Source organism: Ylistrum balloti, unplaced genomic scaffold (assembly GCF_031769215.1).
Source record: "Ylistrum balloti isolate Yb309-2 unplaced genomic scaffold, AGI_CSIRO_Ybal_v1 Utg370038, whole genome shotgun sequence".
NCBI classification, from domain to species: Eukaryota; Metazoa; Mollusca; class Bivalvia; order Pectinida; family Pectinidae; genus Ylistrum; species Ylistrum balloti.
The window spans coordinates 2,122,866-2,150,218 of record NW_026782097.1 but is presented as its reverse complement, the minus strand read 5'-3'; the positions used below and the strand labels follow the sequence as shown (position 1 = coordinate 2,150,218).

Genomic DNA, 27,353 nt, shown 5'->3' with positions numbered 1-27,353 from the left:
TCGACATCCGGCGTTGGTGGCGAAATTCCCCACGAGACTAGAACGTTTTGACATCATTCTTTCTAATCAAAATACTGATGTCGTGTACCATGTCTCTGTCCAAAGAAACTTCATATTAAGCTTAACCCCGGGATTCACCCATATGTTTTTTAATTGTTCCGTCCTGCTAGAAGGCCACGTTGTTGTTCTCTATATTGGCGGAATATGCAGATCTGTCCACATCTATATCTGCGGTATTGACGGGGTTGGATGCAGCAAGGAATTTAAACTTACAAAAATGTCTGCATTTAGTGTGATCGCAAAACCCGAGGTAAACTGAATAACGGATAGCCTTTTCCTGTTTTTGAATGACAAAATGACAACTTCATTTGAAAGCATAGAGATGACATGTTTCACTGCTGTTACCTCTGCCTTTGTAATGAAGCTTATCAACCACCAGTTTCCTAGATTCGATCTTAGTTTCATTTGATCGTGCTTGGTACATTTCTCTCATACACAGTTACAGATAGGTGTATTTGGTTACCTCAGTGCTATCATAATCAGATCCTCATGTATGACCTTATGTACGCTCTCTGCTTGAGAGATTCCTTCCATCAAAAATGTCAGCTTCCATCGCCTGGTTGCTTTCACTCTAGTTTTCATAACATTGATGGGATGGTGAATCGATCACCTTTTTCTCAGCCATAATACGCATTTACAGTCATAACTCCATGGTTTTTCCGTTTTATTTTAATCGGTAATACTAATCAATCACTTTTATCATATCGCAGGGAGTGTCTAACATGCGTGTAAGCAGGTTCCAGACAATTTTTATGTTCGATAAACATCCCCGGAGTCGTAATTAATATTCACAATTTCAAAGATTGAAACGAAATGTGATAACGACCAAACACCATTGGAATTTCATCACATTAGTCGTCTCTAGGGCAGGAATTGTGTCCAATAAAAAAGAACGCTGATGTTTTTGTCGTGTCAGACAACACCATCTTTATACTTTTAATCAAAATCGGACACAATGTAAATTTAATCCAACCAGAGGCTGGTATTGCAGTTGATTCGATATACAAGAGTTTGTTGTTCTCGATATCACAACTTTCGAAAACAAGATGTCAGCAACAGATAAACAAACTCACGTCAGGGTTGTGACAAATACAGGCTGATGAAGATTATGGTGAAACTGTAGAGTCATAATGATCTCATTAAAAATGTTTCATTTGTTTGTGCAATATCGAGCCGGACGTGTCTGATGCTCGTTAGTTTGCCTGGTGGTTCCGTTGATATTGCATTGTGTTTATTAGGAATGAGAAATCACTTACTTGGACTAAGATTAATACTTTTCTGTAATGCATGTTATAGGTTGCTCTAGTTTTATTGAATTTGAGTTATAACTTTTTTTTCTTTTTCCCTACTTACTCTATGAATGTATTATAAATGTTCACCGACCGGATTTTATGAGCAACTAGTACCCTTTTTGATATAATTGCTCAGATTAATGTTGTAAAATAGATCCATTTAGATAATTATTTGTTAAGCTTCTAGGTGTACTTGAAGCTGATAGCATTATCGTACCATATGGTTATTGTAACTAATATAAAAAAGTTTTAAATTAGAGCATGTTGTCACTAATTATCCTGTTTGGAATGCGCAGAAAATATATCTTTTTATGAAATGTCCTTCCGGTTTACAATGCAAGTTGTCATACACAGAACCTTTTATTGACATCCTCACGCTTATCAACGTGTACTTCTTATTTAACATCGTATTAACTCTAAGGCGATCAATGTATGTCGATGTGTTTGTGTTCGATTTAGGGAATTTAGCTTGAATATCTTCAGGGATCGGAAGAAAGCTTTTCAACGAAATGCATAACTATACATATGTATTATATATGAAGACATCTTTGAAATATTAATTTCGGTATGATATTAATAATAGTAATAATAATGAGTATTGGCTTAATTTATTCTTGATAACATATCAACAATACGCTCAACTTACATGTGGTCGAGAGCATAATATACAATATTAAGAAATAAAATTACAAAGTACATAACACAAGCAAGTAAAACACAACAACACGGACAGGGAGATATTCTACATAAAATGTATTTTTTTGCAGATGTCATGAGCCATTCATCGTTAAACATTTTTTATTGGACTGCATTGACCTTCTGTCTACGCGAGAATGTTTTTATCATAACACTACATGTCCAAAAACCCTTTTTGAAACTGTTGAGATTTGTCAAATTCTACATTACCTAGAGATGTTGGTCTATATAATAGACTATGACGTACCATTGTAATATTTTGTGTGAATATACCCATAAGATTTTTAACATTTGTCTTTAACCTTTCGGTTTGTATAATGTTGTTTCCTTTTGGATCGCTGTGTGTTTTACCGGTTGATGGCCCTAATGACCTTTTTGTGTTGACGGGCCGTTAAGAATGCATGATAATATTAAATTATGTAATCTGCATTAAATTATTTAAAAGAATGGTCATATTATTACTTTATGCAAACACTGATATGTTCATGAAACTTTGGAAGAAATTGCATCACATGGGAGTTTTTATAGTATGTGTTGTGAAATTCCACGAATCGAATTGAATTGTTGCCTACAGGTGAAAGTGGCAAACGGGAAGTTGCACAAAACAACCTTTCGATGAAATGGCTTGCACTGGGCGAGATCACCCAGCTCTCAAACATATTTGTTTTTTTTTTTTTTTTTTTGGAAAAATCTTAATATTCTTTAACATGTAAGCTGTCAAGAAACTCACAAGCATCCAAATGCGTATATGTTTCACTATACATACACACGTGACCATATAAAGTATATACACCGGACCCATATACGTCTTGTATATTAACATGCAAAAATAGGTCATTCGATAACTGAATTATTTGATTTACATATACAAAATGCAAGAATCAAATTATACTTCTAATGATTATCATATGTTTTATGTTAATCTCAAATAGAACATATACATTTGTACGGTATTCATACAAAAAAAGTACCACATGTAACACACAAACGTACTTTCGTCTTGTCCTTTTCATTGAATACGCCAATCTGTATATAACAATGTGTAAACTATCCAGCGAAAACTAATGGGATATCATCATATTGATAAATTAACAGTGACAACGAAAGAAACATGAAAGGAAAATTAGAAATAAACGGAAATGATATTTTATCGTGCAAATGTAATCACACTTCGTTTTTTAAATTAGGTGCAAAGGTACAGTGTAGCTGGTCAAATATACTCGTTATTCATAATCACACCCATATCATTTCACTGACGATTTTCATTCATAGAAATTCTATTATTTGGAGTTGTATATTAAGGGACTACACGGTTTGCGCTACCAGAAAAAAAAATGTTGGGAGGTAGATCGAAGACTTGTATACCTGCTTGTTACCATTAATAAGAAATAGTATTTATTTTCTATGTTAGAAATATTATTTATTTTACATAAGTTAGAAATAATGCAGTATTTGTGCACGCAGCGCTCCCGGATACATACAAAAAAAAAATCAACGATTTGGTCGATGTGAACCACGTTTCCTGTCTACACCAAACCACACTTTCGGTGTTTCTTAACAAAGGATTCACTAAAACGTGGACTATTGAAGACAGACCGAATACAGAACATCTCTGATTATGAAAAATAACGTCTCTCACTTGGCTGATAATACTTTCAGATAGGGCGGAAACATGTACCTGCTTTCCAATTGCATGATCTTAGGAAGCGACTAACGTTTGGATCTTATCGCTTATTTCAAATGTCCATCCTGAAACCGCCTGTTCTTTGGATTTTAGTTGAGTGTTCATCCCATTTCGAATGCATTTGGGTTTTTTTCTCCATTTTGTACAGTGTAACGACTGAAGCACTCGATTTCAGTATAATGTAATCTGGTTATGTGTCTTGCTCCACTATCCCCAAAAAGTTGTACACCAACATATCCCAGCCAACCACAACCACACGTACTCCTCACCTGTACTCACCTCGCATATATAGGACGGCCGTCCTCAAAGGACAATAGCTTCTGATGAGGACGACAAACAATATATAACCAACCCATTCTATGTGGCTGTAGTGATTAAAAGCGGCATCATTATGAGATTACGACGTAACAATGGATTACTGCGAAACACATCCACATTTAGTCATAATTACAAAATCATTGAAAGATTGTTATTTGATTGATAACATGGTAATGATTCTAAAACCTGTTAACGATAAATGTGGTTGATCTGAAATTTCAAAACAACTACCCAAGGTCTGGTTGATAGAAAATAAGTGTCTCTTCAAAGCTGTCTGTGACTAATCAACAAATCTTCATGTCTGCTTTTACGTTTTCCTGTCGCAAATGTTCCTATGGTGACGCCCCCAACCTGTCATTGACGTTCGCTTTACATCAGCAATTAGCAAGGTGTTGTTTTACAGTATGCCCATATCATGTGCGCAGTCATTACTCACGTTTTACTTTTTACATGTTTACCACCGTTTGTTTTTGTTTTTCCCTTTCCTCCATTGAGGTCAAACAGCGGGCTAAGGTAAAGGTCGCATCTTATTTACATTTATGCGTACGTGTATGTTTATACAGAAGAACTGCGAACAAGTATGTATATTCAAATTTAAACAATGCTCTATTCGCCTCGAACTTCATGTGGTAAGTAGTCATTACTTGTGCTGTTAAACTGAAATAACATTTTTGAAATTTTGATAGTAATATGAGATAAAGGTAATGTAAGTGTAACGTTATGGATCAGTATTACAACTCATGGCTAAAGACTGCATTCATAGTAAACCGAACCATTATCCTGTCACTGATATCAGCTTTTCAACAAGCATTTTTGAAACCATTATGACAATATAAACATGACCACAAAATAGAAATCAAAAGCCAGAATCCATGAAACGACGGTAAACTATTAACAACATCATAATTTACACGATAAACCTTTAAATTATAGCATTAATAGAATCAGGTATTTCACAAAAGTTGGCAGTTTTCTAAAGATATTGTATTGCTATATACAAGAAGTAATTGGTTATACTCAACGTAAACGTACAGAGATTTAAATATCCTTGTTATGGTTCTTATCAGTAAATGAGATGTAAATAAGTACTGTTGTTTTACGTTATCAGTTGGGCAGTATGATACATGTATGTTAGCATTGATCAGTCATCCGGGAAGTGAAGACAGAGACGATTGATTATCAAGATAAATCTTTATTTACAATTCATGAGGTAATGATTACATAACTATCGACGTAAAACTCTATGCTCTCCTAACTCTCTTGGGTCACAAATCGTTTTTTCAAGTTTTAATATATCGAAATTGTATACGTAATTAAGCGATCAAAATTCCTATTTGTAATGAACAAGATGGTGGAGGACAATTCCATTCAAATACACACACACACACACACACATATATATATATATATCTAATACATGTAGTACGGGTCAGTTACGTGATGAAATACTATACCTATGACATTACTACAGGTGTACATGTATATGTGACGTCATGAAATAATGACAACATAGATACAATAAATGAAAATCACCGTGGCATATCAATAAAGTAATATTTAACGAGTTATTGACAAATGTCAAATAACTGTTATTATACATCTATACGTATAACTGAATTAATCTTTTCAAATGATATTCCAAAAGAATGCTTACTCAGGAGATTTTTTTTCTTTCAGCAGTAGCGTACAACAAATAGTTACCCAGTCTGTTTAAAGATTTAACACTTTTACAGGTCAATAATTCTATCAGTTTGTAAACACCTAGACGTCTATAAAAGTACTTTTTATTGTACGTCTTTCTTAAATCAGAATATGCTGGACAAAGTAGTACAAAATGTACATCTTCGACTTCATTTTTATTACACAGTGTGCATACTCTCTGCGGTCTTGGTATTTTATTATAGCGCCTAGATTCTATGTGTCATTGCATGCAAAATTGACTCAATATTTTTTTTAACTTTAAAATAATTGGCTTTGTCAGAGAGAACTGGGTACAAAAGGTATCAACAAGGTGCTTATAAAAGTAACGTTTGGAAGATGCATCAAAGGCACTGCGTATTATTGAATAGATACATCATGGACACGGCGAGCATACGAATGCAAAAAATATTTTTCATTTTGTATATATTGGCTATTCTAAACACAGTTAATACTCAAACTACACAGTTCATGCTTAATTTGATAAACCCAGTTAATTTTACAATTAGATTATTCTGATATTCAGTTCGACTAATGCCGTTTCAAACTCAATTACTAGTATTTTAATTTTTAACAAGTAATTCATTATGTTAAGCTGCACATATAATGAATATCTTTCTGGTTCAAAGAAAACCATCGAAGTCTTGAATATTTGCTTAAAATTTAATAGAACTTTGAGAAGGCACGAGATACAGATCTCTTACCACATCTTTCACCCGCCTTAGCTGGCTCTTGTATACCTCGTGTTGGTTTGGTCGGTCTTGACGCTCAAAGGGATCGAGTTGATGCTGGGTTTCACTGTCTAGATGCAGACACCGTACCATTATGCAAAGCAGTCTGTCATCTCTGCCTGATTCACATGATGAGAAACCAAGACATTTGCATATGGGGTATACGAATTGAATCATAAAGTGTATATCAGTATTAGAACAAGTGTCACCTCGTGCACATTTCATACCAATAATGTGTATCAGCCCAGCGGTACCGACTTTTAAGGTTGCTTACCCTGTAAGCACATAATTAAATAAAACGTTTTTAAATATACAAAATATACAGGCTTGCATGACAATGTATATTGCTATTATCATATTATGACAGAGAAACATGATGGTTGTGTAATGGCGGTGTTACGGCAAATGTCGATTACAGCTCAATATAATCCACACGTGGAAAACTAGAGGATTCAATAAAGATTAGAGAAGTAGAGTAGGGAAATGCATCCAAATGCTGCCGAAGTGCAAATTTATGTCATTGATGGGTGTCACAATCAAAATGCAATGATAAACATGTGACCGGTATAATGATATGCAGCGACCTACCCCCTCGGCCCCCCCCCACCCCCTGTAAAATGTCGGATCGTCCGTCAACATTGACCACAAGCTTGAGTCCAATCCCAACTAGTATCGTCCATAATAACCTTCTTTTCAAATAAACCGAAGGAGACGCGTTATGTTTCAGATAAAATAGAGGATTTGTTGTACAAAAGACACACAAGTGAAAACACATTTTAATGCAAGTTTAGAGTTGGATACAGTAGAGCTAGACAATGATTTAGACTTTATCACACAGCTTTTTCCTTTTAGAACTCGTCAGTGATAAATTTTGAAACCTACGGAACATTACTGTAGGTTTGTTTGTGTGAAGTGCTGATTTCAAAAGACCTCCTACCTTACTCCATAAAACACTTCTACATTTTTTTACTGATGGTTTAAAAGATAATAATCAAGTTGTCGCTTCCATGGTTACACAAGATGAAACCTATGGATGCCGTATAGCGAACAACGCCTCGATATTCTCGGCGGAAGCGCGAGCTATCTACCTCGTCCTTGAATATATTCAAACATTTAAAGTAATATGAGTTATTATCCATTCAGAATCTCTTTCTGTTCTACAAAGTCTTAACAATAGAAATATATAAAATATTTTCATTCATAATACATTGATACTATATCATGAACTTGCCTTTCGTATGGGAATACCAGGCAATGAAAAAAGCTGATTGTGCCGCAAAGGCAGCTTTATCGCTACTACCTAATGTTTTTAAACATCATTCTACTGATTTTAAACCGTTTATTAAACAAATGTTAACATTTCAGTGGCAGTAGGAATAGAACACATATACCAATAATAAATTGCATTCCGTCAAACCAATCATCGGTGAATGGTCTCCATGCTATAGAGACAACCACCGAGACGTTATCCTTGCCTGTCTTCGGACGGATCATACATACCTTACACATTCATATATGTTGGAAGGCGAAGACAATCCTCGGTGCCTAGGTGTGTAATGAGCCATTCACCGTTAAACATGTTTTATTGGACTGCATTGATCTTCTGTTTACTCGATAATGTTATATCGTATCATTACAAGTTTTAAGAACTTTTTATGAAACTTTTGAGATTTGTCAAATTCTAGGTAACCTGAAAGATATTGGTCTACATAATAGACTTAGACTTGCCATTTTAATCTTTTGTGATGATATACACATTAAGATTTTTAGCATTTGTCTTTTACATTTGGTTTATTTAATGTTATTTCCTTTAGGATCGCTGTGTGTTTGACAGGTTGATTGCCCTAATGACCTTTTATATGTTGACGGGCCGTTTAGCATGTCGTTATGATAATAATAATAATAATAATAATAATAATAACATTACTCCATGAATTTGAAGGACTACGGAAATATTGTACAAAAGACACACAAGTGAATAGCGCCTTTTCATAATCTAGAGTTAGATACATTAGAGCAAAACAATGAATTAAACTGCATAATTCAGCTGTTTCGTCCTTCTAGGACTTGTCAATGATGATAAGGGCCTTACATGTTAAGCGCAGGAAATTAGTAAGGAAAATCCTAAACTTACATGTCAAATAGATAACATTGTATTTCCCAAGATGATCATCTATGGATACCCCCTTAAATTTCTGTGTGTACAAAATCTGACCTGATCTTCGCAGTAAGAAGATAGTCTTGGGTATATTGCAAGTGTTAATATTTGTTAAATCATCTATTAGGATGCCCTGTTAACTTCCAAGAGTTTTAGAGCATGTCAAAGGAGGATGCAATACTGTATACAACACACTCCAATCCGTCCGTCATCAGCACTGATTTTCTCTGTTAGTTCTCTGTTTAGTAGTTTTGAGCATTTTGTAGCTTTCTAATGAGAGTCAAAATATCATTATGCCATTAACGTGAGAGTACATATGTAACTCAAATGATGTCTACCAAACAATACGTATTCTTGACGGTTATTGCAGCATACGACCTAACTACATGTATTAAGAACAATAATGCATTTATTTTACTTATGTCTCCAACAGCGGTTCCATAAATTTGATTGTATAATGTCCTTTTTAGGCACGTATACCATCTGGATAAATACGCTACCTGTTGTGCCGAACCATTTCAGAAAAGAACGTTAAGCTATGAACGGCACGACATAAACTGTAGCAGGATAGCAATACTCTTAGGTGTCGTACAGTAACGCAATGACGAGACAGGTATTTACTCACAAATAAGTTCATGTCAATCACAACTGATCCGCATTCCCTCAAGAGGCAACATGAGATTTGGATGACTAGGATTCTCGGTGATAGACTTATTAGTGTTAGGTATTCATCACTCGTTAATCTCTGACGTGTGAAATTATACGATAGAAAAAGACTTACTGATACGTGATCCAGTGTTATTTCAAAACTTTGCGAATCGAAAATGACTTTCACAATCACCGATCAATTTAAATACACCTGTGATCGCGCTATATAGTCATATTTACAAGAGCTGTCCGCTTAATTTTTAATCCGTAATATTAACCAGCCATTTTAACCAAGCCGCACAAATTATGAGATACTATCGCAGAGTTGTGCACCATATAGATACTGTATGGTGCGTGTGTGCGAACGATATATGCACGATGTCCGCAAGAAGTTTTTGGTGCGTTGTAGGTCATTACCAACAAAGTATGACACAGACAATATACCGACAAATACTTCTCTTGGGCAGAAGCACGGAAATAAATATTACATTTCAATTATCGCTTAGATCCGATTTAATCTTAGATTTTATGATCCGAGGGACATGGAAAGAAAAGCTGATTTTTTCATTATATGATATTTAATGATTATATCATAATTCCATTTTCACGCTTGCAAGAAGCAAAATGACACATACAACGTTCATGTGCAGTCTCTGAATGAGAACACATTAATTGCAGACATAGATATTTTATATAAACCGTCTTTTACTCTTGGTATAATGATCATCAGCTGTGAAATGGTTTTCCATGTCTATTGTGGATATGAATAATTTCTCTCAGTTGTATTATCTATTTATTTAATGGGTTTAACGTGCACTTTTACGACATTCTGGCTTTTCAAATGACGCCCCTGTTGTACCTTTTCATGCCAATATAATACTCTTGAAATTGGGTGGTCGGGTACCACAGTGGAAATGTACTCGCCTTTCACTTAGCCGTCCAGAATTTGATTCCCAGAACGGACGTTCTCTGGTTTCCACCCACAGTAAAACCCCTCGCGCGTTTACATCTGCGCCAACAAAATTTATTAGTATAAGTTGATGTAAATTAAAAAAAAAGTTTACATATCTATGTACAATATAAATCGTTGTACACGTGAACCTAAAAATAGAGATGAGTTGATTTTTAATTTTCCGATAAACTGAGAAAATAACGTTTTGGAATTATTCACACAGATTCCCCGCACAAATATGAAAATTACCATTATAATTAAATGTTAGGCTTAATGATTAAAACTGTCCACTTTTTCATTTTTTAGACCGTTTTAAAACTATGGCTACAACCTATGTTTTACTTCGAGTTTCCATGTTTTACAATATCTTTGAAAAACTTTGAATTGCTCCAAAGAAAGTATACTATTCTTACGGAAGCAATCTTCAATATTATTAAGGAAGATAAAGAATAAAAATGAGGATAACTTTTCTCCCTGCCTTACCCCTACTAAACACAAAAATAATTCCGACCCAGTATTTTTGAACTCCACACATGACAGCTTACCAAGACAGCCAATTAATGATAGGTCTATGTAGTTGTTTGGATCAACTGGGTCGCATATGGGTTATTTCATTCCTATAGTCCAGGACTTGGGGTTTATTCCAGAGCCAAAAATCAGGTTAAACAATTGATATATAGCTATAAGTGCCTCCTCGGGTAAGTTTTTTTATATGTTCATTTAATATATTATGAAAACTAGGTGCTTTAGATGTTATGAGTTCCTCAATTTTTCAATTCATCAAGTGTTATGTCTGTGAATTTCATCATCATCATCATCATCATCATCATCATCATCATCATCATCATCATCATCATCATTTAATTTCTTTGAAAAAGTTAAAAGGTGAATCAAGGGTAATATCGCTATTTTGACCATTTTTAGTTTTAGTAGATTTAGTTGATAATTTGGGTTGCGAGTAGCAGATACTAGTAAGTCATGCGCACATTTTGAAATACATTCACTAAAACTTTCATTTAATTGTTTTCGATATTGTTTACCGCATGGTTGCACGTCATTTTTTCACGTTTGTCACTTTTATTTTGTTGTACTTTTGTTAAATGTCGCTCGAGCATCTTCACACTTCTTATCAAATCACGGTTTATTTTTAACCTTTACTTTCGGTTTCGTATCTGTTTTACTTACCTTTCAACACCCATTGTCTACCGTGCTGTATTCAAAAATATATCACAACAGTTTGAGACAACTTAATCAATACTTCATTTTACAACAATGATAAAAGCATTCAAGACTTATGCTCTTTAATTTATCTTCATTAACTGTTCCAGTATATTCGTGTTGAAGTCACAAATTCTACCACGCATACTCCTTTACAAGTGGCAATTCCAACACCTTTGTGTTTACCTGTAAAAATGAACATGTTTTACACATATCAATTACTTATCGTACTTATTGGTGCGAGCCCTTTCAAAGAAAATGCTGTTGGATACAAGTTTTTGAGTGACGCAGATATTGTTTCCGTCAGAGGAATCAATATCAAGGATGAGTAAGAGTTTTCTCTCGGTTATTACATAGTCGACCGGTGTGTTTGTGCGAACGTTGAAGTCGCCTACTAACAAAATACTATCCATATCTGACGACAGATCGAGCGATTAGTTTTCAATTTCAATAAATATTCTTTTGATGAGTATGCATACCCATCCATGGGAATATAGACACTCCCTATTATTGCACTCAAGTTCCCTATGACAACCTCAATCCACTGAATTAATCATGTGTCTGAATTAAAATGTAATAAATTCTAAAGTATTAGACGGAATAGATTTTTCTCGCACCTCAGAGAGAGATATCCCACGTATTTTTTTTAATCTCGCCCGATCTGTCTAGTACCCTTGAGTGCATTTTTCTCAGATATTTGTTACACATCAGTGTAATCATTCGAGTGTAGGCGAAGGTGGCACCAACTCCCGTTCATTTCAACAAAAACGTAGGTCTTGTCCCTGTTAACATTTAAGCGATGTTCTGTTTAATTAATCATATTTAAAACAAAATAAAAAATGCGACCTTAATATTTTTCTAAGTGCGGCCTGCATTGCTTACATGGCACTATCCAAACGTTGTTTAAAAATGAAGAGGCTGTGTGGGTATTTGAAGCTCCCACGGGATACACCAAACTCTGATGAAATATTGAATAACTTTCAGAGAAGTAGGTATTTAAAGAATGTATTTCCTGTATAACTGAGCGAGATCGGGGTATCTCAGTCCCAACCTAACGCCTCGGTTTGGATATGTTACAGGATCTTAGCCCTCGACTGAGATACCTCGATCTCGATCAGTTACAGGTAACATATTTTATTAATATATTACAGTAGGTCATCCGGATTTATGTTTAAATTTAGATATACTTTTCTAAAGATAGCGGTTACCATTGGGAACCTCTAATTCATCAAATTCATCAGTTTTTTATTCAACACACACAAATATATCATTTTCATTAATTAAACTGAGAACATCTGGGTTCAATACTTTCTGTTTGATTCGGCATACGTTTAGACAGCTAACGGAAAGATTTCCGTAATCAGTTAATATACCTGAAGATCTAGCCGATATGTGCTGTCAATTGTCGCCGCGTACAGGTACACGTGCGTCTTGTCCTCAGGCCCTTGCTTAAGCAGGTACGTCATTCTCGAGTCGATATGGTGGCCGCGTTCCCATAGAGCCTGTCATATACGAGTCGTACGCTCTCACCATGATGTGATTTACTGTGGAAGTTGTTGAAAACAGAGTACTGGCGCGTGTCTCGTAACTTTACTGGTACTCGCTTCATGACCGCGTCATTATCACTGTATAGTTTAAAGTTTACTATGATACCTCTCGATTTTCTGTCTCTCCTAGGCCTTAGGCGAGGAATATTTTAAAAATGAATACTATCAGCATTGTCAACCTCCAACACTACACTAATAAACCGCTTCCGTTTCTTCCTCGTCAGTTTCCTCGATATCGTTGAAAAATAAATTATGTTTCATACAGCGAGCCTGCATTTTCAACAAATCTTCCTTCAAATGATTATTTTCTGGTTCAATTGTCAAGTTTTGGTTTTCAAGGTCACGAGCCCGATTTTCAAGGTCATGGTGGTGTCTTTGTTCCGTTTCTAAAGTGTTTCCATAGCTTTTCACAATATCTATGATTTTATTATCTCTGTTTGCATTTCGTGTGCATTTTTTTTATCTTCAGTAATATCTAAGCTGGTTCAACGCAGGAAAGTTGTGCGTTTCAATTTTAATTCATGGTAAATCTTATTAACATTTTAACAAATTCGCTGGACTGTAACAAATAATATTAATACATTTATTGTACACGGTATCTCACAGGCTATATATAGCAGAATGGTGTAACACTTAACTACATTACATGGCTTATAAACAACAAACTCAAAACTAGATGCCTAAGCTGTATTGCTTTTCTACCTCTGAACTCTAAGATATGTACATGCACATAATCTATTAACATGAAATCTGGTATATTTCTTTCGTACTTCTCCCACAAAGACCTAAATATCAAACAACTTTTTCATTACAGAACAAATACATTCAAATATATAAAAGGTACAGGAACCTAAGTGGGGAACGGAGGACCCAGAATCTATGTGGGGTCCGGAGGTTCTAGAACCTATATGGGGCCGGGGTCCCTGGGCTTTTGTGGGAACCATAGGTCTCAGAACCTTTACATAGATATAAAAATATGTTATGATTTATTGATTGAGAATAAAATAAAATGGCTTGTCTGACTACAGAAACAACCCCTTTTAGGTGAAATGCTCTAGAAATGCTGACATGTTAGAGAACTATTAAAACGAAAGTACATGATACCTCTCCATTGCATGTCTATATACATCTAATATGTTCAAGAACTACGTAACAGAAATCAAGTGGCGGAAAGACTAGGGGATGGAGGCGGGCTAGCTATCAAATGAATGTAGTCTGGAGACGATAAAGATTGATATAATCAATTCACAAGACTAGCCCAGACTGACGCCGAAGTTTAGGACAGACAAATATGTGACGCCATGTAATGCACATGCATTCATTTGTTCCTATATGTATACTAATTACACATTTTTTGGTTTGTCCTTAAAAGATGTAGGTTCTGGGGAAACATATAGATGACCTTTTCCAAGTTCAAGTGGATATACTTATCGATTGGATCTTACATGCCTTCTGATCTATATACAGGTTACTGTATATTGAAAGTGGTATATGCCTGGATATCTAAACTGCTAGACCTTAATGTGAACTTGTGACCCTGGAAGGGACTTAAAGCTTATGACATGGCTATATAATCAAGTAAAACCACACAGATGTGTATAAAAATAAATAAATATCCATTAATAAATATATATTGGGTGGGCCAACTTGCTAGAGACTGAAATCTCAAACACGTTTTTCGGCCAATTATCTTATATTTCGTCCCACAAATTTCGCCTATACTTTTTATATATTAATTTTCATCTCAACATGTTTTAGCATTTTGCTAAATGCTAACAACACATGGGCATTTTTAAGAAATGCCCTTTTACTACACAATCATGTCTTGGGTAATTTTTCGGCAGAAAATAGCAGAGTTCTCCGGTGTGCTTTACTTCAAGAAGCGTTACACCAAACACGATGTTATAACCTTTATTATTACTGATATTTTGTCGTTCGATGTGTAAAGGAAACGGATAAGTGGTCATTGGCCTTAGTAATATCGGACAATGAGGGCTATATGTGGTATTATTAGTGTTATACGTTTATTCGGTAAAAACATAACATGGTTTCAAAAAGTTATACATCGTGTTATTAGGGCTATACGTGGTGTTATTTGGGCTATACGTGGTGTTATTAGGGCTATCGTGGTGTTATCAATATGAAAATACCGCAACTAAAATCGAAATTCGCCATACTTAATAGGCTGTGATAAGTATACTTACTACAACAATGTTTGAATCGATAACAAATCTGGGCAGATGTAAATGGATTTCAATTTTCACAATCAAAAACAGTTTTTATGTCTCTTTGTGGTGTAACCATTCCGGTCGTTGAGCAAACCAAATCTTAGGTGTAATATTCGACAGGAAATTGTCGTTCCTTCCACACATAAAATACTTGAAAGCCAAATGCCTTAAGGCAGTGAATATTCTCAAGGTCCCACACTGGCTGGGAAGCTGATAGAAAAGTTTTGCTAAGACTTTATAGAGCTCTTATAAGATCACAATTATAATACGGTTCCATTTTGTATGGATTTGTTAGACCTTCATATCGCAAATTCATATACACTGTTCATCACCAGTGTCTGAGGCTCGCTCTCGGAGTTTTAAGACCATACCTACAACAAGTCTCTTTGTTGAGGCTATATAGCTGTTGCACCTTTCGTTCATCCTTTTCAAAATTGCAGTTAAAATAAAAATTTCTACATGTATATACCGATGGTTCTAAAGATAATGGCAAGGTTGCCGCGGTCATGGTTACACAAGATGAATCATATGGATGCCGGCTACTGAACAACGCCTTAATATTCTCGGCGGAAGCGCGAGCTATCTGTCTCGCCCTTGAATATAATCAAACAAACAAAAGAATGAGAGCTGTTATCTATGCAGACTCTCTTTCTGTACTGCAAAGTGTTAGCAATAAATATTTATTTATACTAGATCATGAACTTACCTTTAACTTTCATGTTGCTTTTTGCTGAGCTCCTGAGCACATGGGAATACCAGACAATGAAAAAGCAGATCGTGCCGCAAAGGAAGCTTTATCGCTACCACCTGATGTTTTTAAAATTAATTTTGAACTATTTATCAAACACTTTTTAACAGCTCAGTGGCTGGACAAATGGAATCAATATACTAACAATAAATTGCACACCGTAAAATCTATTATCGGTAAATGGTCTCCATTCTATAGTGACAACCATCGAGACGAAGTTGTCCTTGCCCGTCTTCAGATTGGCCATACATACCTTACGCATTCATATATGTTGAAAGGCGTAGCCCTCGGTGCATAGGATATGATAAACCATTCACCGGTAATCATTTTTATTTGACTGCATTGACCTTCTGTCAACCTGAGAAAGTTTTTATTGTAACATTACAAGTCTAAAGACCATTGCTGGAACTGTTGAGATCAATAAGATTCTAGGTTACATGAAAGATGTAAGTGTTAATTATAGACTATAACCTGCAATTTTAATTTTTGTGATAATATAACCATTTGAATTTTTTAACATTTGTCTTTTACCTTTTAGTTTGTTTGATGTTATTTCCTTTTTGGATCGCTGTGCGTTTTACCGGTTGATGGCCCTAATGACCTTTTATGTGTTGATGGGCCATTAAGAATGACACATTAATAATAACTTAACAGACTTTAAAATTATATAATGTAATTTTGTTTTTTCTTTCACCACTCTCAATAGGCCATGGAAATGAAAACTTGTGCTTTTATTTCCGTTACAAACTGTGTGTGTTTTAATCGCATCCAAAATTAGATAAAATGTCACCTTTTTAAACAAAGATGTTCACAAATACTGCCTTCATTACAGGAATGTTGTCACTGCGTACATGGTTCGTGCTTGTATTAGGTATCACGGCTCTTGTCGACGCAAATGTCATTCACACACGAGACACGTGCGAGTACAATGGCAGCAAGTGTCCAGTGTACACTGTCCTTTCTCAGGGAGAGGTAAGTTATCTTCTGTCAACCTTCTTTTTGCCTACATTAATCATATTACAAAATGTCGACAACATAAGGTCAACTTAGTATCATTATTTAACTACATGTATTCAGTTATGCTTACATTTATGATTAACAAAATACTTTAATTTTGTTGCATTACGTCATCACAAAAAAGGATATTGAGTGAGCAAATCCCACATTTTGGTCTTTTGTAAGTTCAATAAATTGCTGTTTTGATGAATGCTTACAAAATATACATGTGTACGGTAATTGATAAACAGTCTTACAACAGTGCACATATCTGATCAAAATAACACATCTTTCATAGATTCGAATAAATTAGAAAAGACAAAAAAAATTACTTTGACCCGTTTAATAAGTGGTATTTAAAATGTAAATCTTTTCATTGCATCTTTGTGTCGTCAGTTTATGCATATTTGAATACCTTGTAAAATTACCGATATATTGCATTATGCAGTAATCAGTTTGCTTCATGTTTTGAACAATTAATGTTTATATAACTATTAAATGAATTGTTGGCTTTAATATCAATTTAATCTATTTGTTTTATCAAATGCAATATAAGAGAAAAAACGTAAAGATGTCAGTAGATATTTCATCGAGTATTAACGTGTAAGGTCATTGACTTTATCTATGAGACGACAGGGAGTCGTTTCCTTGATAATCGGTAAATTGGGTGGACATGAATTATTATGCTTCTAGCTGATCTCATTACACAACATTAATGTTAATCAATTTACTATTACCATACCGATAGTAAAGGTTTGAATTGCCTAATATAGCACGGTATCTGCTATCGAATATTAACGTTTTCACTTCGATGTATAATACTCGTGACTATATAAATGTTGTCGTTAATTTGATATATTAATAGTCTGGCGTTCTTAACGAAAAAATGAAAACCTAACACTTGGACTGCATTAAAAATACTGTATATTGTCCGTCCGTGTTTGTTTTAGCTGGAGATCAAACACGTTTACAATTGTGCGTAACGCCAAATATGTTTACCGAATTTGAGTATGTACATTGTATGTATTATTTAAGAACGATTGCATATAATTACATGAATAGATAAAACGCTTCTGTTTGGTAAAGCCTGAGTACAGGCAGGACATGTCGGTTCCTAGAAATTCCGGACAATGTAGAATGAAATTATTGCTAGTCATTGGAACCTTTTCTGAATGTCTTACATCTGTTTACGGAATTGGAATGAAAAAAAAAACCCCAAAAATACAAAAAAAAAAAACAAAACAAAAAAAACCAAAAACAACAAAAACAAAAAATAATAATAATAAAAAAAAAAACCCACTAAATTTTGAACGATCTACATGCTTGTTTATCACAAACTGAATTATTCTCTTCAGGGATACGAACATCGTGAATACGAACCAGCATCATGGATTGGCACCAATGAAACCGTGAGAGAGTACACGCGCAATGTGAGTCGTATGATGTACTTCCGCTTGAGAAACTACATTGAACGTAAGTTTATTTACGATGAGATTCCGACGTTATTTCGTTAGATGCGTGATGTAGTTTGGGTCACTAATAAACCACCGATACTAACTTATTATTTAATACGACATAAATAATCATCCAATCTTCATCTATCAAATCTATACAAAACGCGCTCTCGGATAAATAATTAACATTATATAATCAGCGGTGACTTGGACTACATAGACAGCTCCTTGTCTTTCTTTGATACGCTCCTGGAGCTAATGACTTTGGGTGTTGGGTCTTATTAATGTACCGGTCAATGTAGACAATGATATCACCTTTACCGTATATATCCTAAGCTTCATTTTTCTTTGTGTATCTGCATTCATTCTTGAGATCTGGCTTCTAGAAAATCCTATTTTCCGGGAAGATGGGTGTGATTTTCTTGTTTATCCTTGGGAAGTAAGCAGCAATCATTTTCTCTTTTATTTGAATAATGGAAGTAGGTCATCAGCTCACATTCTATTATATATTTCTTTCAGAGGATTCATTAAACGATTTTATATCGTCAGACGTAATCTAGAGGATTAAAATCGTTGTAATATAGGACGAATATATTTTAACTGACACCGCTTGTAATTATTTAGAATTAAGGCATACGGTAAGCCATTGCTGAAAGCCTGATATTTGTGTCTCGAAACAAAGTTTTATCACAAACAATAGTATATTCGTTATGCAAGTAGTGAAGTGTTGCCTTGACATCAGGACCAAGGAATAAAAACTTTCGTTTGTTATGATTTTATATCTTAAGCTACCAACTGTTTAACGAAAGACTAGAAGTGAATCTAGCGTACAGGTAGAATGATCTCTTTTTTACTTCTGTTTGGGGTATTAATCGCGACGATATGAACCAACAAAAACAATATGAAATTACAAGTTATAAAATTCCAATGTAAAATTTATATTTTGGCTTAAAGTTTGTCTCATGTTATGTCATTTCTGAAATAAGTTTTTTAAACGAAAACAGCATTCGACGTGGATGTCTCACAAGACAGCTCATAATGCTTGTTGAGAACATAGAAACATAAATCATGACTGGTTGTGAGTACATAGGTGAATTAACGACAGCTGTGCCTGTAGCGAGAATAATTCGATACACAAGTTATCAACATTTTAGTCTTTATGATGCCATTTTTTGTGTTACGTTATCTTTGAATGCTATTGAAATTGAGTGCTCATGTCCTTGTGGTAGCAACTGTTAATATGTCACCAACGAGTGTAGCTTAGTCAAGACCAGAACCTTCTTCCTGGCCCGTCACCATTTCATTTCCGTAACTTACCGGGAACACACTTCCGGCTGTCATCCTGTCCAAACGGGTGTATATTACAATCATTTAATACAATAAAACTTATCTGACAATATCTTGTATTATTTCTTCAGCATTTCTTTCAAGGTGTAACTGATGACAATTATCAACACCGACAAAGACTGATCGTTCTACTGTCGTGTTTATTGTTACATAGCTATGTTTCGCCGGTAGTTCTTGCTTTATGTATTTTTAACGAGGTTTTCGTGAATTTCTTTTTCTGTTTTTTTTTTTTTTTTTAAATGTGAAATCTGGAAACATGGATTTAAAGACAGTTGTTAAGATAATCGTGTACTTTATTTGTTTGCGTCCAAGTTCATAGTCAAATACATTTGTATATAATACAAATGTCTTTTATAATACACAACGCATCTCAATAACAAAACACATTACAATTAATATTGATATACAGATACATTAAACATCCTATCAATACAAAGTTACAATCGTATAAAATTAAACTACAGTATTAGACTTATGTTAAGGAAAATGTATTGTGTTACATTCTTTTGACATAATTAGAGTTGTGAAAATATGGGGGAAATAAGCAAATAATACCTAATGCTTAGCAGTGAGAAGTAAACACAACCTGGGAATATAGCTCGGCATACAAATGTACCAGCTGTATAGCTCTCTAAAAGTTTGAATTTAAAATGGTAATTAAAACAGAATATATAACATGTTCACTGACTAAGACTACATCGAACAAAAAAGTTATTTACATAAAAAGGGGAAATAATCACGAGCAATCATAGGTTTGACTCAGTATTGAGTTTGACATTCACTTGTTTACATTAGCAAAGTCTACTTTCGATTTGCAGAGATTACTTCCGGTTTATGTTGGTCACATCCAGTCAGCAGCATATAATCTGACACAATACCATATTAACAATGAATAATGTGATTAGGAGATAAATTGCCTATGCTCAGATTAATAAACACATAAACTATAGTCAAAAACTCATTAAATTAATGTTTACACGTAATTTTCTATGTGACAAGAAATCAAGTAAAAAGTCAAGTGTGTGTAAAACAAAAACACTCTCTTCAAAGCAACGCGTGGGTCATGACATGTTTTCTGAGTAAATATCGCCCATCAATTAGCAGCAATGATACATCGGTAATGAAGACAATTACCTGCATGATGGTTCACATGTCAGAATATATGAAGTGTGATGTCAAATAGTAGTTATGCATTTTAAAGCTGCGTGTTGTCATTTCTTGAATTTTCGTTTTCGAAGCATAGAATCATACAAGGGATCGATAACTCATAATGTTTGGATACGCGTCACAATTCCGTGTGCATGCCTAGCATTAATAATGGTAAATTATACCTTGTTAACAAAATTACTTTCAAAACAAGTTAAATTGTATCTATACAATAATTATAGATATATATAAAGACTAAATACATACAGTTTACAGCTAATAACATACAATACAAAATAATGTGTTTGCGTATTCTGAATTTACACTAGTTCTTCAGATTCACATAATTGCGGTGTAACACAATATATATATATATACAACATGTCACAAATTGAACACAACATCATATGATAAATACAATTTCGATAAAGCAAGTATAAACTGAAAAACTTTGCGAATAAGAGAGAATGTCCATCAAAATCAAATGTGAAAATACATAAAAAATGTCTTGTTGAAAAATGTAAAGTTTGAAGACTTGGGCATCAGTATAGATAATCGAAACAGGCTGTTCGGGGCAATCTGCATTTTGATTGGTTGATTAGCTGTCCACCTTTGTCTTGATTGACCGGACACTAGCGTGGGTTTAGGACAATGAAACAACTTTGTGGACAGGATGACCGGCTGGTTGATCCGACAGATAGTTTAATTGCGGTCAGAATCATGCCGTGAAACATTGGCAGGACATGCTCTCCACCAGTGAGACATTAACTGTTCAAAGTTTAATTGTAGATCAGTAGAAGACACTTTCACAATGGCCTATCGGAATTAGATTATAAATTACTTCAGGATAAACTGTAAGTTCACAGCAAATAGAGTCAGTCCTGGTGAGGAAAGAGTAACTTGTTAAGCTCGATACTCAGGTCATGCATGTTATCATTGTTGTAACTTGTGCTAATACTCAACATTTGTACTTGAGAACGGTTGTTGCTGGTCTTTTGTATAACATAAGGATAGTACAACATAGATTGGTAACACTGACTAAGCACGAACAAGGGGTAGTAAATGTGGATGTACAGGTATGACCATCAGAGTGACCGTAGAGTAAATAAAATTACATGAGCTGTATGTATGCTCTTTGTTAGTTAATTGTACTACACTAGAAAATCACAGCGTGGGAATAATCTTATCAAACTCGCTAAGGACACTTATGTAAGTCTTGCATGCTGATATATGTTCTACCCGTAAATATGTCATTTCTTTTCAAAACTATTAAGTCTGTAATATATGTTTTTTTTTTAAAAATAATCTGAATTGAAATTAGAAATAAATAAATTGAACTGATACAATATTTGTGAAAATTAAGGAAATACATAGAAAATATTTTTATATGAAAGTTGAGGGATTTTCACTGTGAAATATTAATGTTGTAGCTGTTGGGTTGTTGCATTGGCATTTAAGTATCTTCTTCAGAAAAATGAGGAAGTGAAATAGCTCGCATGCGTTGTTTTAACATGTTTTTGAACATCACATGGTTTTCATTCACAGATCGGACATTGGGTATGGGTGTGCCAGTGCTGACGGAGCGTGGGAACCCAAACATAAATGGGTCCACCACATACACTAAGTACTTTTACCTGGAAGACCAGAATTCGCTTGAACATGGGTCTGAGAACGGCGTGTTCAGATATTACAGTGCAAGAATGCGGGTATTCGTTAGGTGGGTCATGAGACGATGGCGTTCATGTATATAAAGATCAAACATATGTTATGCATGTAGTTGTTATTTCCCCGCGCAAAGCACATAGCAAGATAGTTTTCCTCGTTGTCAACGGTAATTAGCATCAGTGCTGCATCTGGTCAAAGAATGATTTAGTTCCGTATATGAGTGAGTTAGATAAAATTACTCATTGAAATTTCGTTCCCATCTCAGCCAGTATGAAATGCTTATCAAAACTATTTTAAATCTTAGACAATAACTTAACCACTAAGATGTCATTCAATATTCATTAATCGTTTAAGTGGAATATCTGTGGAGATACACAGCATAAAATATTCGTTCTAAATATAGATAGCACTCCATTACTTTAAAGCTTTTTTCCGGTAAGGAGATTAGCGTACAAGGTTACATCATATTTATGTGTATTCAGGATCCTAATATATTATCCTAACCTAAAGCAATACTCGGTGAGTAAACCCAATCTGTAGGATTTTCTTTTCGCTACCTCCCTATGCATATAAAATATTACCAATACTGCTAAGGAGGGGATTGTACACAAATATACACTTAGATAATGCCTTTTATACATATGTAGAATTAGAGACAGAAGAGTCAAGCAATGAACTAAACTGCATTATACAGCTATTTGCTCCTTCTAATGCTCGTCAGTGATGATAAGGGTCTAAATTTTGATGCCTAGTAGACGCCCGAGAAAAATGCAACGTAATCAGAAGAACAGCCAAAATCTACATGGGAAAGGATACTCTCCCCAGATTTCAATAACATTAATAATTTCCATATATCTGATAACTTTAGAACATCTCCAAGTCAGCATACCTGTATGGCCTACTTCATTATCAGAAAATTGTATCTTTCCCCGATTCTTCAGTTATCATATATTTGAAAGGTTCCCGTGAGAGGCCATCGTCAGGTATTATTTATATAAGACGACGGATATACATTAAGTGTAAACATTACTTCTGTAAGTTGGCGTGTCCTGATAGATAATACTGTCATGTCGTGATTGAAGAAAGCTTATATGATGGTTATCATTTCACGTTTACTTTTATACCCATGGATAAGAGTAGGTATATCTTACTTGACTAATGACTATTTTGATGCCATCATACTGATTACATAATGTTTGATATATTAATTCCACAACATAACAATGCTTGTCTGGTCTGGCGAATGAATTACAATTGTAACCACTTTAGTTTAACCATTCTCCCCCTTCCGGCCTAGACACATCACTGTTGTCACACTTTTTTTCTTTACTTAATAATTGACATCTCAGCTGTTGCAAACATATACCAATTAATCACTCGATGTGACGCACGTATTCCTGATGTCCGCTGCTGAATCCACTCGTAAAGTACTAAAATATCCACAATTTATTTCTATTAGTCAGAGAGATTTACAAATTTACTCCTTGCTTAAAATTATAACAGAGTGTAAACCTGACACTGTACCTATGATTCTGTTGTATGAGTTAACAGGGGACGATCATGATTATAACAAGATTTCTTTTTTATAGAGAGAGAGAGAGAGAGAGGGAGAGGGAGAGGGAGGGAGATGGAGAGAGAGAGAGAGAGAGAGAGAGAGAGAGAGAGAGAGAGAGAGAGAGAGAGAGAGAGAGAGAGAGAGAGAGGTGATTATATATTGTTTCGGTGCCTTTTGATTTTGTTCATCTTTTGTATTAACTACAGTAATGCATGTTGACCAATATATCATAAAAAGAAGTTGCATTGAAGTTGTCGTGAACAGTTTCTCATCATGTTCAACTGTGATGTATGAGGTGTATATTTTCTTTCAAGGCTAACTTGGTTGCAAGGGCAATGATGTATTTGGTTTTTGTTTGATCTTTAGAGTTTATCATCTTCTGGTGTTAGTTGTCAGTGGTGATCTGTATTTTTTCATTGTTTTATATATTATGTCCTGATATGTACATATCTGTTATGGTATATTTTATCTTGTGTTGACAATGTCATGAATAAGTTCCTGTATGCTGAATGTGTTGAAGACGTTGTAAATGTAATATGTATAATTGTGCTTGTCTTCACTATATATGCATGATCGCATTATGATATGCTTAGTATATATGTATTGACGCTGGGGTACATATTAGCTATCAATGTGATCTGTGTCTTGTATACGGTATTATAAATATTGTTGGAGTGTTGATGAAATAGAAAATACCAACATTGTCGCGTTTAAGATTAAAGAAACATGGTTATGAAATATCATACATTGAATCATACCATATAGTGAAATACAATATTATTGCCAGACCATTATATGTATCTACTCATGACCGAGATATATTAGCTTCATATTCACACTATCGGATCACTTGACTTTTCATCCTCAGTCCAGGTTAAAGGTCACACACATGAGAACTTCAATATAGACTGTTCAATATTACATCAACTCCGAAACAGGTAACACGAAAGAAAGAAAATACCACCAACTCCAGGAACAGAAAAATAAAATCAAAGCGTTCTGTAAATGTAAGCGTCTTGTACTTAACATTTCCAACAGTGATCAACAAAAATACTCACAAGTATTCACACCCATTCACTCACATTACTAGTTCCTACACTAGGTTATATTTTGTTGGTTATCGGTCTTGGGAGTTGCACTTCTCCACAACTTTAACAAATGAATGCAAAACCTTACGTGCATAATAACTCGAGATCCACCGAACATATTTAGGTCATTTTCATGCAATCACCCCTTGGTTATTATATATAATGGTAGTTGATAACTATAAGATATCTCAGGAATCCCTCAACAGGTTTAGTTCACATATATATTGTAGAACCCTATCATTATGCTCTACATATCTTTACCTTTTGGTGATAAATGATAAAGGTCAAAGATTACCATAAAGGTTTATATTTACACCACTACATCGCAGCATCAAGTGGGAAACAGTTAAATTATCAAAAATAATTGGGTCACTTTTGAGATATGAAATCCTCTCATAATTAGTTGGAAAATGGAATGCTTAGGTAATGAAGAGGGTATACCTACATTTATATGACTCCCTCCTCCTTTTGTATTTGTCATTGTGTGCTTATGTGTGTTCTGTACTTGTGTTTTTGTTTTTCTTTCGCTTGATGAACGTACATGATATTCTATATACATTTCGTCGCAGTGACGTATCATATTCCTTACAGGCCTGCGTATGTTTTGTAATTATTTTCACTGTCACGTTACTCCCGTTCTATTCTATAATTCTAGCAAACAATAACATGAATATTGAAAATACTGTAAGAATTTGCATACAAACGTCACTAAGTTTTGATGCAGAATGAGTCCAACTATTTCCTATTAAGTACTATTGTGTAGGTAAGGGAACCATGGTAACCATGCTCTGTATAAGCCGAGGACTAGCAATGGCCACATATCATCTAAAACAGCGATGGAATCAGTATGACGTTTAATAAATATGTGATAATCTCCTCACCCAGTTTGTCAGACCTGTTTATTTCAATTATTTCAGTCTGGGTCCCGAAGTTTTATCTAACTAACTTTACGGAACTAAATGATCTGGCATTATTGGAAAAGAATAAATGAATTTTAATCCATCTGAAGAGGAACGATTTCTTTGCTACATGTTCATAATAGCTACAATGTAGTGTTGTATCGCCTGTAGACGTCATATACTTACGATCAGTTTCTATTGTTAACGATTAAGATTAAGAATCCATTGGATGTTCATGTTATTATAGTAAGCTTACTCTATGTCCCATTCATTGGCAATCTTTCCGCCAAGGTGTATGGTAAGCAAAATGATTTCCTATTGCGTATTTTCCATTTCTGGATAGTAACAATCCTGCATGCCCAACCCATTATGCAAACATGTCACAGTTGATTCGATAATTCAGGGCCTATTCCCATGATCACGGTTTCCGTGTGACATGAGGCTGGACGTGTATGATGTTTGCCGGTTGGTTCCGTTGTTGTAAACATTGTCCTCACTGAGCACAGGAACTTACTAAGTTTGACAAAGATTTACATGGCGTAGATGAAGCAGAAGACGCTCACGCTTCAAGAACATTCTGTCTTATAATTCGTGTTCTTTATAAGGAGTCTGCGTATAATGTTTTATATTTTGCCCTAGTTTTTATTGAATTTGAGTTATGATTAGGATTATATTCACATGTGGTATTTTCTTGTTGTCGTTTTGTTTTGTTTGTTTGTTTGTTGTTGTTTTATAATAAGTCATACATCTTTGATCCACAGAACTTACGGCGGAAAGCCGACTTACCAGCAGAAGGAAGATGAACTTATGAAGCTTAAAGCTAGCATTGCGGATAGCTCACTTTACAATCACGAAAAGGCTTATTTTGCCGGATTTAACCCCCCATGGGTAATGAACAACAGACGGAACGAGGTATGGATCGAGAGTATCGTGTAGGCGTTATCAACTACCGTTTCATATATATGACTTCACCAACTAACTTTCGTAAATAGCAGCAGCTTATAAGACTTGCTGAAATACGTCTACTGGAAAAAGTGCTAACGTCTTAATGTCTTCAAGGCATGATTAGATTATGGCTGTCGTATCTTAACCAAATGATATACAAGTGAAGGTAATTGGCCGTGGACAAAGCCTACAGAATTAGATTAAACGTCAGAGAACCGAATAGGTGGATGTCCGATACACAAATAATCTTACTTATTTTAATAAAATGATTTTCATTGAA

At 34.7% G+C, this 27,353-nt stretch overlaps 1 protein-coding gene across 2 annotated transcripts; it reads left to right on the top strand.

Moving 5' to 3' along the window:
* The first annotated feature begins 4,549 nt into the window (after positions 1–4,549).
* Positions 4,550–27,353, top strand: LOC132549002 (heme-binding protein 2-like). 2 transcript variants are annotated; one of them, XM_060212910.1, is made up of 5 exons: positions 4,550–4,628; positions 16,811–16,950; positions 18,330–18,447; positions 22,467–22,638; positions 26,890–27,353. In XM_060212910.1, exons 2-5 carry the CDS (start codon positions 16,813–16,815, stop codon positions 27,062–27,064), a joined length of 603 nt encoding a protein of 200 aa, XP_060068893.1. In that variant the 5' UTR covers positions 4,550–4,628; positions 16,811–16,812; the 3' UTR covers positions 27,065–27,353. The 2 variants fall into 2 exon arrangements, with proteins under 2 accessions (XP_060068893.1, XP_060068892.1); XM_060212909.1 differs by having other exon boundaries at positions 4,595–4,679.